Raw genomic sequence first — 15,282 nt, forward strand, 5'->3', positions numbered from 1 at the left:
AAGGAACGTAAACTGTTCATCTTTTAGCAATCAGCACAGAGATTGCTGAACGAGCTTACCTGGCGAGCAGCAGGCGCATTCTTTCCATCACACAAATCTGGGAATTCTACACCATCACAGGTTTCAGGACTCGAGGCGCAATAGCCATTTATTTGTAGGCAGGCCTCTGTTGTGCACCTTGATAATCATATTTAACGGTAATAGTTAATAAAATTGATCGAATCTGCTTCCAGTCGGATTCCAGGTATGTTGAAGGAGAAGTACAGTACATATGAGATTGCAGTGTTTGCGATCACCATGATCTTAGATCAAATTATCTGTTTTGTCATCTATTTTCAGTGCTCTTCAGGTAGAGAGAGAGAGAGAGAGAGAGAGAGAGAGAGAGAGAGAGAGAGAGAGAGAGAGAGAGAGAGAGAGATGTGAAGGAGGTGGGAGAAAGGGGACGATTTCCTCTTGTGCTATTTGAGGAAGACACATTTACCGGTGTAAGCTGTTGAACTTCCTGTTTTGAATTAATATTCACTGATTCAGTGAAAACAATAATAATTTCCTGACAGGCTCATGACTGATGAAAATACAAATGAATGCCAAAATGAACATGACTCATTGCATTTGAAAATACATAAAAATAAACTATAATAAAAAATACCAAACCAAAATTTTTCATTTATTACTTCTGTAAGAAGAGCTCAAATGAAAAAATGGTCTTTTTGTAAGATTCAGAAAACTTGCAAGTGTTGAATGAAGAAAGAAATATTGGGATTTTGAGAGACAAAAACCAGAGCCAAAATCCATAAGACTCAAAGGAACAAAATTGTTCACCTAAAACATCAACACAAACCAAGTAATGGATCAGCTTACCAGGACGCAGCAAACGCAGTTCTCTCCATCACACTCCTCTGGGATTATTATTCCATAACAGCTGTCAGTACTCGTGCAATAGCCATATGCTTCTTGGCACCCTTTAGTTGGGGGACAGACTGAAAGGAACAGTTCCAATTTTAGTGTCTCTGTTAAGGTCTGATTCTGAGGGAAATGTATGTTGCAGACAGATTTAAAGCTTCGAATTAATTACTGGAAGACAAGACAGATACACAGGCCTAATGAAATGAACTTTCACTTCTATAGTTCTAGCTATTGGCCCAGTGAACGCACGGCAGTTTATCCTTCATGTATTAGAGATTAATGAAAAATCGCAGATACCATATGAATCTGACCCTCTCCAGTACAACGAATTAATCAAATAAGATTAATAAAAAATGTGACGCACCCTGATAATCACATTTATTGCTAAATTCTAATAAATTTGATTGAATGTATTTCCGCTTGGATTAGAGGTATGTTGACAGAGAATGATAATACATATGAAATTGCAGTCTTTGTGATCCCCATGATCTTAGAAAAATGATGTTTTGATCATCGATTTCCACTTTGTTCTCCAGGTAACGAGAGAGAGAGAGAGAGAGAGAGAGAGAGAGAGAGAGAGAGAGAGAGAGAGAGAGAGAGAGAGAGAGAGAGAGAGAGAGAGAGAGAGAGAGAGAGATATGTGAGGGAGGAGGAGGAAAGGGGATGCTTTCCTCGTGTTATTTGGGCATAAAAGAGATTTGCCAGTGTAAGGTGTTGAATTGCTTATTTTGAATTAATATCCATTGAATCATTGGAAAATGTATTTATTTCCTGACACGCTGATGACAGATGAAAATACAAATGAGTGCCAAAATGCGCATGACTCATGATATTAAAAATACATAAAATACTATAATAAAAAATATGATGTCCCTTGACAACATATTATTCATGAAACATTCTGCAGACACTATAAATATCTGAAATTTCCAGGATGATTCCAGAAACTGTGACCAGGATGAAAAATAAAGAAAATTAAGCCTTTTACGATGACACTGTTTGTAGGTAAAATGTACTGTTTTGGTTTCGGACGCTGACGAAATCTTCCGCTGTTAGAGAATCATAGCAAATGAATCATATATTTCTGAACTGATAATTCTGTTTGTGCTATGAAAATGTCAATTCATAGTTCTCCGTTATTTTCCATTACAGGTAATGTCAATTATTGAAATACCAAATTTAAACTATTTTCATTGTTACTTCTGCAAAAATAGATGAAATGAAAAAATGGTCTATTTGTAAGTTTCAGAACACTTGCAAGCATTAAATGAAAAACGAAATATTGGGATTTTGAGAAACAAAAACCAGAGTCAAAATCCCCAGGACTTAGAGGAACAAAATTGTCCAACTCAGATCAACACAGACCGGGTGCTGGATCAGCTTACCTGGAGCGCAGCAAACGCAGTCCTCTCCATCACACCACTCGGGGACTATTTTCTCATAACAGTTGTCAGGACTCGTGCAATAGCCATATACATCTTGGCAGGCCTGAGTTGGGGGACAAACTGAAAGGAACAGTTCCATTTTTAGTGTCTGCGTTATAGTCTTGAATCTGAGGAGAATGTCTGTTGTAAACCGACTTAAAGATTCAAATTAATCATTGAAATGCAGGGTAGATGCACAGGTCTAATCAGATGAACTTTCACTTCTGAAATTCTATGCACTAGTTCAGTGAAAGCAGGGCAATTTATACCTCATGTACTTGCTATTAATAAAAATTCACAGGGATACTAAAAGAATATGCACCATTACTTTAGAAAGAATTAACCACCAAAGATCAATAAAAACAGAATGCACCTTAATGATCATGTTTATCCATAATTTCCAGTAGAATTGATCGAATTGATTCTCTATATTGTAACAAATAACAACAGCAGATATAAGATGGGAATCCTTTGCATTCTCCATAATCTTTAACAAAATGACATGTGTACATCATTGATTCCTGGCATGTCGACTGAGAATGAAATTAGAAAGGAGGTTGCAGTCTTGGCAACCGCCATGATCTTAGATATTATCTGTTTTGGTCATCGATATTTAGTTTATTCTTCATGAAGAGAGAGAGAGAGAGAGAGAGAGAGAGAGAGAGAGAGGGATGTGGAGGAGGTGAAGGAGGAAGGACACATTCCTCCTGTTTTAATCGGACACAAGACAGATTTACCGTTGTAGCTAGGGAACTTCCCGTTTTTAATTAATATGCATTGATGACTGCTGAAAATACAAATGAATGCCAAGATGAACATGACTCATTGCACAAAGAAATACATATAGAACTATAAAAAAAAATGTGAAGCACCTTAACAATAAATTATTCATGAAGCATTATGCAGATGCTTGTAAATATCTAAAATTTCCAGTGGGATTCCATATTAGGTAAAATGACCTTTTTTGATTCCTGACAGTCACATTTTGTTCCTTCAGCTAAAGATTCATAAATGAATCACATTATTCCTGAATTTAATAATTTTACTTATCCAATGAAAATGAACATTTTTATGATAAAATTAATGATCTGGATACTTACCTACTCTTAAAGTTAGCTTATACCTTCGCGTCGTTAGGTACGACCGGCAATCAAAATAAAACAAAATAATGCTTGGCTAACCCGCTTGGACTGTCTATGTAATCACCTGTTTCCCACCGAGTGGCGTTGGAATGTTTACGTTCTTGTCAGAATTCTTCATGAACACCCACCAAGATGTGGGGAGTCTGGGTGGGTTTTCACTTTAATAGTAGGTAAGTATCCAAAAAATTAATCTTATAAAAATTTCATTGATTGGAATGAATCTTACCTACTCTTAAAGTTGGGTGACTACCACATTGAATGAGGATGGTGGGTTAGTGCAGCCAGAGAAACAATGTTCCGCCATGCAGACTGAAAGCTTTTTAATGAGGGGAAAAAAGCTTCTCAACATTCCCGTCTGCTGTGTGATCCTTACTGGCAAGTACTGTCGCCAGACACTGGAACCACGACGGGGTGTAAGGCCCTCATAGCAAGACTTGTCAGAGGAGCCTTACAAGGAAAAAGGACTATCTCGTAGAGTACTAGAAACTCCTGTGCCTAAGTTGAAAGCCTATAACCAACAGTCCAAAACTAAAGACAACTACCACCTTCATACATGAGGGTGCACTACTATACACCAATGTGTACCTTCGTGTTCTTAAAATTCAATAGCAGGATTTCCTAACAACTAACAATAAGATAGAAAGCATTTTTGGTTCAGGAGAAAGTTCCCCTCCACAACGATAGGACTAAGGGCTTTGCACTTCATGCTTAATTTGAACATTTCACAAATGACATGAGGCAAAAACAGTTACATCTCCTCTGAGCTGCATGACAACCTTCTCTAGTGAGAGGTTTTAAAGAAAATAAAGACATGCTTACCGTATGGAAGCCATGAGAATTATCTCCAAAAATGGTAAAAACACAGGAATCAACTCTGTGTGCACTGACTTAAGCATTCTTGGATTGTGGCGGAATTCAAAACCACAAAAACAACACACAACACAGATACATAGAACACACACAACACTCCCCTGATCCTCGGTTGCTAGATGGATTAAGGGTCCACGGTCGCCAACACAGCACACAAACCACACAAACAACACTGAAAGCAGACTCAACAGAAAAGGAAGAGACACATGCACCGACAACAACGGCATGACAGAAAAACACCGACTCACGAAACATACAATGCTCCAAAACTCAGATGAACTGAACTGACCACTTCCCACGATTGAACTCCTCAACTCAGTACTGAACTACTGACAGACAGACAGACAGCGCCGTAAACAAACTCCAACTACACCTCATCCCTCCCTCCAACAACCGGGAAACACTCATTACACTAAGAAAGAGACAAAACGTTGGGAAATGCAAATAAAAATTCATTCATCCCTCTAAGGATATAGCAGTGTTTGGTCTCCTAACACCACAGATAAATACTTATCTCCTCCTCTGAAAGGTTTATATCTGTCCAGGTAAACCTTTAAGAGTTCTAGCTGGACATAAGTGCTTAATTTAATTGCTGGACCAAAGCAATTAAACTAAGCACTGTCACAAATCTGGGAAGGGCTTCATTTCTACAGTATGTATTTCCTCTAAACGATGAAAGAAAAGAGAGGAACAAAGCCCATGTACAAGAGCTAAAAGAAAGCTGTCGTCAAAGTTCTTAAGTGGTATCTGATCAAAATGCTCAAACTGAGGTTATGTTAAAATCTGGAGGACTACGTCTAAATTTCATCATAAACCATGATAGGATGATCGAAATTTGTAGCACAAAGGATAGAAAACCTCTTTAAAATTTAAATCATGGGCGATATTCGTGTCAGTATGATGCAAAACTGAATTCAATGTAAAGCGGTATCCTTTGATCACTGTGACAGAAAACTGCTTTGCTTTACCTGAGACACTGGCAGAACTTAAATCTGGATATCTAGTGAACAGGGGCTGGATATCACTCTGGACAAGCACCAAGATCAATAAACTGACCACTGTTATTGATACACAAGTGTAACAGTGGAGGGCCTTCTAGACTTAAGGATTGCTTCCTTGGCCATTCTAGAAATGCCCTTAGCTCGTAACAGACAACTGACAATATCCATGCGGTCAGATGAAGCATATAAAGGTTTGATGGAATATTCTCAACAAGACTGTCCGAAAAGATCTTTCCTAAATCGAAGACAATGGCTAATTGGGGCCACCAATGAGCCACCAAAATCATCCTTGTGTTCACAACTTGTTGAGTATTTCCTAAAAACAGCAAACAGAGGAAAAGCATAAAGGTCTAGATTCGACCATTCTTGAAGGAAGGCATCAACTGCCATGCCTGAGGATCTTGGCATGGAGGGCAGCAAACAGGGAGAGTAGTGTTTTGGGCAGTCATGAACAGATTGGTGTTTGGGTCTCCCTAGAGGTTCCACAACTTCTGGCAAACCTGAGGAAGAGGAGATTATCTGACTGAGACCTTGCCCTTTTCCACTGAGCTGGTTTTCAGTAACAATGTTTTTCCCCAAGGACAAAACGTGGTAAAGGAATGATGTTGTTGGACTCTGTCCAAAGGAGAAGGAAGTTTTTTTATAGTCTGAACAAATCTCGTGATCTGTGTCTACTTGTCGTCTTATGTAAGAATCGAGAGGTTGAATTGTCAGAAAAGACTGCCATCATATTGTCTCTGACTAGATGTTCTGCTTGCATAAGACCATTCCAAATTGCCAAAAGCTGACTTCAAATGTTTTTTCAGAACAGGCCACCAATCTGCCTCCGAGACATCTGAGGACAATATAAAGGTTCTTGAGGTCTACAGCCAACCCATTCAAGGTCTCAAAAGTGGTAGAAAATTGTCTACCCATTTCTATGTTGAAAACCCACAAAAAGAGAGAGCTAATCTTCATCCCCAAATAAACAACTGACTGCAACGGAAAAGCATAGATTAGTCAATATTGAACTAAATTCCCAGCTCTGAGGTTAGACATAAAACATAATTCTTCGCCATCAAGGTTGTCAGAATCAAATTGGTGAGAAAGAACCGTGCATCCAAATATGAGATACTGCTCTGATACCAAGCAGATGGATCCATCCTGCTAAAAACTTTAACACACAGGAGAATACTTTCCTTTGACTCAAGGTGTACTGGGATGTGGAAGTACGTGTCCTACATATTGACAGAAATCATCCTTAGCCTTTCCGAAAGAACGCCAGGAACAAACTGAATGACTCATCAAAAAGGGAGTAACATAAATAAACTTCTTGGAATTGGAAATCCCAAAAACTGTCCTCCAGCTCCCTCCTGAGATCTTGGGAACAAGAAGAAACGATGGTAAAATCTTGGCGACTAGAATAAAAATGGGTTGATGGCTTCGTTACATAACAATTGTCCAATCTAACCCTCCCAACTCTGAACTTCTCTGTGTGAAGAGTGTGGAGAGAAGGATATCAGAAAGTTGATAGGGGTAAAAATATAACAAAAGGTACAAAGTATCTTTTCCTGAAAACCATCACTGCCAAAGGTTCTTCTTGCTGCTTCGCTAGACACTTCGGAAACTCTAAGGTTCCATATAGCCTACTTGAACTGGGAGTTCAAAACGTCAGTTATGGTTACACGTGTAATTTACTCACTTAGAATGTGAGTCAGATCACTACTGAAGCAGAACTCAAGAGTGGTTTGGGAAATTCTACACGGAACTTACATGTAAAAAAATGATGTAGGGCTAAGATCCTTGAATGAAGACTTCAGAGGTAGTGCTAAGAATTTCTACTCTCCTGATTTGAGACGTCTTAGGCTATGGCCTTAAACACTTAGGGGTTAAGGAAACAAAGCTGAGTGCTGTCAAAAACAGCTACTAATGGCTGATCAGGGCTACTTTATATGATATGTACACAACTGTTTCCCTTACTTTACAACAGAGTTGTAAAAGGAATAAGACATTCCTCCCATTAGCCTCAGAAGTACTGTAGGTCTATCAAGGAGAGGTTATAACTTTGATGCATCATCAAGAAACTCTGCCTCTTCAGGACTAATATTTATAACTATTATTATCACCATTATCGCTTATATGAATCTACATACATACATACAAATATATACATATCTACATATGCATGCACAAACATACATTATATATATATATATATATATATATATATATATATATATATATATATATATGTTATATATATATATAATATATATATATATATATTGTTGTATATATATATATATTATATATATATATATATGTATATAAAATAATATATATATATATATATATATATATATATATATATATATAATTGGTCATATTGAACACAGTATTGTTGTTTTTTTTGAAAATTAGGAATAATGTATTTTTATTCCTAACTTTTAAAATAATATATATATATATATATATATATATATATATATATATATATATATGTATGTATATATATAATATATATAATATATAATATATATATATACATATATGTATATACATACATGTATTACTCATGCAGTAATCGAGTTGTAGTACTAAGAACAAAATACCGAATTCAAAGGTATTTCCTCACAATTAGGCCAAAGTGCCTTACCATTTGGAGGAGTCTTCACTTCATTAGCCCAAGAAAGTGAAACTTGCATGTTGAACAGAGGAAGGTGAACAAATTTATATGTATCTACGTCCTGACGCAGCTCTAAGCAGCTTCAAAAACTGGAAACAGATGCAGTAGCATTCCAAGAACCAGTATTAAAGGGTACACTTCAGAGATCACCTATGTTGTTTAGATTAAGCCAGCAACATACCAGCAAATTGCCTAAGTTGGTTGCTTCCTAAGAGTTCACTCAACACACAGTTTCGAGCACAATACACTCTTCGTGTTAGGTGCAGAGCTATTTAACACTAAACAGTTTCCTAGCTTTCTCTTTCGATTGTTCATCCATTTCCCATAAGCTCTACTTCCATAATAATGTACCTTACCATCATCAGTGTTAACTTCTTACTCATTTTAACAGGAGCTGAGGTAGAAGTAAACTAAAGGCCTTGTGTCAATGGATTCATCTTTGGCAAAAGGAAATGAAAACCGAAAAACTGGAGCTATGCATCAATTAAATAATAAAGGAGAATTAACCAAATCACGATTGAAACCCCTAAAGTCTTATGGAAGAACTGACATGGAAGACAACGGCAATCTACAGATGAAAAACGCCAGAGAAGGTGACGTCTAGGAATGCTGGTAGTAAATACCAGATGGCTGGAGAAGGTAAAGGGTCCTTGCATAACATCATCACAGAACCACGACGACAGCCGGAGCCATCTGCACAACACTTACAAGGCGACTGCCGAGACGTGAGAGCCGTTCTATCACCAGGCTAACTGACTCTAGATAAAAAAAAATGGCGGAAGAGGAAGAGCCACTATTACAAATAGGAATAATTGTCACAAGGTGACGAATATGAGGTGATAGAGGGGGAAAATGAGTAAGAGGTGGGAGGGTTATTGTCCACTCAGAGGATGATACAAGGTGAGTAAATGTAACATGTGTCTGTATCCTTAAATAATTCTACCAATTCAAATGCATCACTATCACCCTCCAAAACAGATGATACATGAGCTGGTCAATGTGAGGGTAATTCTAAGCCAGCTGTCAGCAGTGAGCTAGCCTATGGCAATTGACATTTTCCTATGTGGAGCGGCTATGGTTTACCCAGGCAACCCTACATTCGGCCACTAGATGGTGGTAAGCTCTGAGAAGAAAACTGGCGGAACAATACACACCAAAAACTGTGGAGCCTGTGCTTGTTAGCGGTCATTTTTACACATTTCTGCTTTCAGTTTCGGCGTAGTGGAACTGCGCTATGCGCCTTATCCGCTTTTTGACTGATTCCTGGCAAGCACTTATATTCTGGCAAGCAGTCATATTGCACTGCATGCGCTAACCACACGGGTTACAAGGGGGGAAATTGTACCCCTACCTGTTCCTTCCTTACACTGTTCACACAGACTACTAAAATCGCCTGAAAGGCCACTTTTCATCAGAAACAAATGCAATTGATTTTCATTGTCACATAATTTCACCAAATCAATAACAGTCACCTGGTTTGCAGCGGCAAATTGACCGTGAGAGGGATCAGCAGACGCCATGTTAACAGTTTGGATTCTATGCTAGAATGGTCGAGCTGGGTTGGGTCATCGCTTGGTCGGGGTCGAACTATTTACCAGTGAGGAGTGGTTGTTGAGCGGTTACCCGGATAAAGGATAAACTACCCTCTTATGTTATTTTACCTGCTGAACAAGAATTTAAAATTATATTTTGGCAGTTGGTTGTAATCTTCAAAATGTAATTGACCCTTGAAAACTGCACATCTGTACCAGTGGGTCGCATTACAGCTCAAGGGTAAATTACAGTTTAGCAGCAGCCGACCGCAAAATATTACCTTAAACTATTGTAAAGCAAGTAAAATAACATAGAAAAACATCAATTGCCATAGTCTAGCTCCACTGCACACTATTCAAAGCTTTTGTAAATGGGAAACAAAACATTACCATTTCCGCTTTCAACTTGGGTGGCCTCTATAGGTGGCTGTGGCAGAATGGCGCTACCTTATCTGCACTTTTTAAGAATTCTGGCAAGCTCGTATGTTCTGGCAAGAGGTAATATTCGTGTTCAGCAAGTAAAATAACATAGGAAAATGTCAAATTCGTCAATTGCCAGAGTCTCGCAGCTCTTGCTAAGCGCAGAAAACTGGGCAGCTGCTGACTGGTGAACCGAAAGCTAGCACATGCATGTTAAGGCTTAGAATCAGCAGTAATAGTAATGAATGAAAAGTGCCTTTGGAACGGCTCCTGCTATCCATTTATTTGCCCTTCTTTTTACGCTTGTTTTTCGTGTTCCAAATGACATATATAACAGGAAATACAACAATAAGGTACCCAAACCTTTTCCCAAGTTATTTACCCCACCCAAAACCCCAAATTCCCAATGGGTCCCCCTTACTGTTAGCTTTTCTCGAAAGGGTTTTACCCCCACCCAAGACTGCAATTCCCAATGGGTCCCCTTTACCGTTGGCTACAGTTCTAAGGCAATTTACAACTTAATTACATTTGACCGCCAAAATATTATTTTGTTTTATTGTGAATGCCGATCACACCTAATGGCGCGAAGATATATGCTAACTTTAACAAGAGGCAAGATTCAATCCAAATAATGTCAATTCATATTCCTCCCATATTCTCAATGAAAGTAAATGTCGTTTATTGAGATATCAGATCGAAATTCTTTTCATTTATTACTTCTGCAAGAATAGATCAAATGAAAAAATGGTCTTTTTTTAGTTTCAGAAAACTTTCAAGTATTAAATGAAGAAAGAAATATTGGGTTTTTGAGAAACAATAGCCTAAAGTCAAAAGCCACAAGACTCAGAGGAACAAAATTGTTCACTTCAGAAGCTCAACACAGACCGAGCGCTGGATCGGCTTACCTGGAGCGCAGCAAACGCAGTCCTCTCCATCACACCACTCGGGGACTATTTTCTCATAACAGTTGTCAGGACTTGTGCAATAGCCATATGCATCTTGGCACTCCTGAGTTGGAGTTGCGGGACAAACTGAAAGTTAAAGTTTCATTTTTAGTGTCTCTGTTAAGGTCTTGAATCTGAGGGGAATGCATGTCGTAAATAGATTTAAAGATTTAAATTAATCATTGAAATGCAGGGCAGATACACAGGTCTAATCAAATGAACTTTCACTTCTGGAGTTTTATGTACTAGTTTAGTGAAAGCAGGGCAGTTCAAACTTCATTTACTACACATTAAAAAATAACAGTGATACTAAATAAATATGCTCCATTACTTTAGAAAGAATGAATCAAATAAGATCAATAAGAACATGATGCACCCTGATGACTATTTTATCCATAGTTTCCAGTAGAACTGATCGAATTTATTTCCAGTTGGATTCCAGATATTGTAACAAATAACAACAACAGATATAAGATGGAATCCTTTGCATTCTCCATAACCTGTAACAAAATGACCAGTTTACGTCAGTGATTCTTGGTATGTCGATCGAGAATGATATTGGAAAGGAGATTGCAGTCTTTGCAACCACCATGATCTTAGATAATATATCTGCTTTGGTCATCGATTTTCAGTATGTTCTTCAACTAAAATGAGAGAGAGAGAGAGAGAGAGAGAGAGAGAGAGAGAGAGAGAGAGAGAGAGAGAGAGAGAGAGAGATGGGGATGTGGAGCAAGTGGAGGAAGGAGGACACTTTATTCCTGTTTTACTGGGACACGAGACAACCTGATGCAGTTAAGGAACATCCTGTTTTGAATTGATATCCATCAATTCAGACCGGGTGCTGGATCAGCTTACCTGGAGCGCAGCAAACGCAGTCGTCTCCATCACACCACTCGGGGACTATTTTCTCATAACAGTTGTCAGGACTTGTGCAGTAGCCATATACATCTTGGCACTCCTGAGTTGGGGGACAAACTGAAAGGAACAGTTCCATTTTTAGTGTCTGTGTTATAGTCTTGAATCTGAGGGGAATGTCTGTTGTAAACAGATTTGAAGATTCAAATTAATCATTGAAAGGTAGGCCAGGTACACAGATCTAATCAGATGAACTTTCACTTGATGTTCTATGTATTAGTTCAGTGAGGGCAGGGCAGTTTATACTTCACGTACTAGATATTATTAAAAATTAACAGTGATACTAAATGAATTCGAGCCATTGCTTTAGAAAGAGGTAATAAAAAAAGATCAATAAAAACATGATGCACCTTGATGACTATTTTATCCATATTACCAGTAGAATTAATCGAATTTATTTTCAGTGGGATTCCAGATATTGTAACAAATAACAACAGCAGATATAAGATGGAATCCTTTGCATTCTCCATAATCTTTAGCAAAATGACCAATTTACGTCACTGATTACTGGTATGTCGATTGAGAATGATATTAGATAGGAGATTGCAGTCTTTGCAACTACCATGATCTTAGATAATATGATCTACTTTGTCTTTGATTTTCAGTTTTGTTCTTCAGGTAAAGAGAGAGAGAGAGAGAGAGAGAGAGAGAGAGAGAGAGAGAGAGAGAGAGAGAGAGAGAGAGAGAGAGAGTGGGGATGTGGAGGAGGACACATTCCTCTGTTGTATTGGGACACAAGACAGACTTACCAATGTAGTTAAGGAACATCCTGTTTTGAATTAATATCCATTGATTCAGAAGGAAAGCAATGTAATTATCATTTCCTGACACACTAATGACTGATGAAAATACAAATGAATGCCAAGATGAACATGACTCACTGCATGAAGAAATACATATAAAACTATAATAAACCATGTGAAGTACCTTAATAATAAATTATTCATGAAGCATTACGCAGATGCTTTGTAAATATCCAAAATTTCCTGCAGGATTCCATATTAGGTATATGACCTTTTTTCCATTCTGACGTTCACAATTTGTTCTGCAGATAAAGATTCATGGCAAATGAATCACATTATTTCTGAATTTAATCATTTTATTTCTCCTATGAAAATGTCAATTGATATCCCTCCCGTATTCTGATGACAGTTAATGTCATTTATTGAAATGTCAAATGAAAACTATTTTTATTTGTTACTTCTACAAGAACAAATCAAATAAAAAAAATGGTCTTTTTGTAAGATTAAAAAAACTTGCAAGTGTCAAGTGAAGACAGAAATATTGGAATTTTGAGAAACAAAAACCAGAGCCAAAATCCACAAGACTCAAAAGAGCAAAATTGTTCACTTAAAACATCAACTCAGACCAAGTGCTGGATCAGCTTACCTGGAGCGCAGCAAACGCAGTCCTCTCCATCACACCACTCGGGGACTATTTTCTCATAACAGTTGTCAGGACTCGTGCAATAACCATATGCATCTTGGCACTCCTGTGTTGGGGGACAAACTGAAAGGAACAGTTCCATTTTTAGTGTCTGTGTAATAGTCTTGAATCTGAGGGGAATGTCTGTTGTAAACAGATTTGAAGATTCAAATTAATCATTGAAAGGCAGGCCAGGTACACAGATCTAATCAGATGAACTTTCACTTCTGATGTTCTATGTACTAGTTCAGTGAGGGCAGGGCAGTTTATACTTCACGTACTGGATATTATTAAAAATTAACAGTGATACTAAATGAATTCGAGCCATTACTTTAGAAAGAGGTAATAAAAAAGATCAATAAAAACATGATGCACCTTGATGACTATTTTATCCATATTACCAGTAGAATTAACCGAATTTATTTCCAGTGGGATTCCAGATATTGTAACAAATAACAACAGTAGATATAAGATGGAATCCTTTGCATTCTCCACAATCCTTAGCAAAATGACCAATTTACGTCACTGATTACTGGTATGTCGATTGAGAATGATATTAGATAGGAGATTGCAGTCTTTGCAACTACCATGATCTTAGATGATATGATCTACTTTGGTCTTTGATTTTCAATTTGTTCTTCAGGTAAAACAGAGAGAGAGAGAGAGAGAGAGAGAGAGAGAGAGAGAGAGAGAGAGAGAGAGAGAGAGAGAGAGAGAGAGAGAGAGTGGGGATGTGGAGGAGGGACACATTCCTCCTGTTGTACTGGGACACAAGACAGACTTACCAATGTAGTTAAGGAACATCCTGTTTTGAATTAATATCCATTGATTCAGCGAAAGCAATGTAATTATCATTTCCTGACACACTAATGACTGATGAAAATACAAATGAATGCCAAGATGAACATGACTCACTGCATTAAGAAATACATATAAAACTATAATTAACAATGTGAAGTACCTTAATAATAAGTTATTCATGAAGCATGATGCAGATGCTTTGTAAATATCCAAAATTTCCTGTAGGATTCCATATTAGGTATATGACCTTTTTTCTATTCTGACGTTCACAATTTGTTCTGCAGCTAAAGATTCATGGCAAATGAATCACATTATTTCTGAATTTAATCATTTTATTTCTCCTATGAAAATGTCAATTGATATTCCTCCCGTATTCTTGATGACTGTTCATGTCGTTAATTGAAATATCATATCACAACTATTTTTATTTGTTACTTCTACAAGAACAAATCAAATAAAAAAAAATGGTCTTTTTGTAAGATTATAAAAACTTGCAAGTGTTAAGTGAAGACAGAAATATTGGGATTTTGAGAAACAAAAACCAGAGCCAAAATCCACAAGACTCAAAAGAGCAAAATTGTTCACTTAAAACATCAACTCAGACCAAGTGCTGGATCAGCTTACCTGGAGCGCAGCAAACGCAGTCCTCTCCATCACACCACTCGGGGACTATTTTCTCATAACAGTTGTCAGGACTCGTGCAATAACCATATGCATCTTGGCACTCCTGAGTTGGGGGACAAACTGAAAGGGACAGTTCCATTCTTAGTGTCTGTGTTATAGTCTTGAATCTGAGGGGAATGTCTGTTGTAAACAGATTTGAAGATTCAAATTAATCATTGAAAGGCAGGCCAGGTACACAGATCTAATCAGATGAACTTTCACTTCTGATGTTCTATGTATTAGTTCAGTGAGGGCAGGGCAGTTTATACTTCACGTACTGGATATTATTAAAAATTAACAGTGATACTAAATGAATTCGAGCCATTGCTTTAGAAAGAGGTAATAAAAAAAGATCAATAAAAACATGATGCACCTTGATGACTATTTTATCCATATTACCAGTAGAATTAACCGAATTTATTTCCAGTGGGATTCCAGATATTGTAACAAATAACAACAGCAGATATAAGATGGAATCCTTTGCATTCTCCACAATCTTTAGCAAAATGACCAATTTACGTCACTGATTACTGGTATGTCGATTGAGAATGATATTAGATAGGAGATTGCAGTC

The 15,282-nt window shown here is 37.5% G+C and overlaps 2 protein-coding genes across 8 annotated transcripts in view; both read right to left on the minus strand.

Moving 5' to 3' along the window:
- Positions 1–15,282, minus strand: part of LOC136851312 (keratin-associated protein 10-7-like) — a 117,226-nt gene that overhangs the window by 2,166 nt on the left and 99,778 nt on the right. The window lies entirely within an intron of this gene.
- The window catches only part of LOC136850943 (keratin-associated protein 10-7-like), a 35,530-nt gene continuing 22,480 nt past the window's right edge, over positions 2,233–15,282 (minus strand). Inside the window, exons 9-13 of the mRNA XM_067124924.1 lie at positions 14,670–14,789; positions 13,209–13,328; positions 11,760–11,879; positions 10,866–10,991; positions 2,233–2,411 (exon numbers count right to left, since the gene is read on the minus strand). Coding sequence (XP_066981025.1) covers positions 2,233–2,411; positions 10,866–10,991; positions 11,760–11,879; positions 13,209–13,328; positions 14,670–14,789 — 665 coding nt within the window. The remainder of the gene's footprint in view (positions 2,412–10,865; positions 10,992–11,759; positions 11,880–13,208; positions 13,329–14,669; positions 14,790–15,282) is intronic.

This window comes from Macrobrachium rosenbergii, chromosome 23 (assembly GCF_040412425.1).
Source record: "Macrobrachium rosenbergii isolate ZJJX-2024 chromosome 23, ASM4041242v1, whole genome shotgun sequence".
NCBI classification, from domain to species: domain Eukaryota; kingdom Metazoa; phylum Arthropoda; class Malacostraca; order Decapoda; family Palaemonidae; genus Macrobrachium; species Macrobrachium rosenbergii.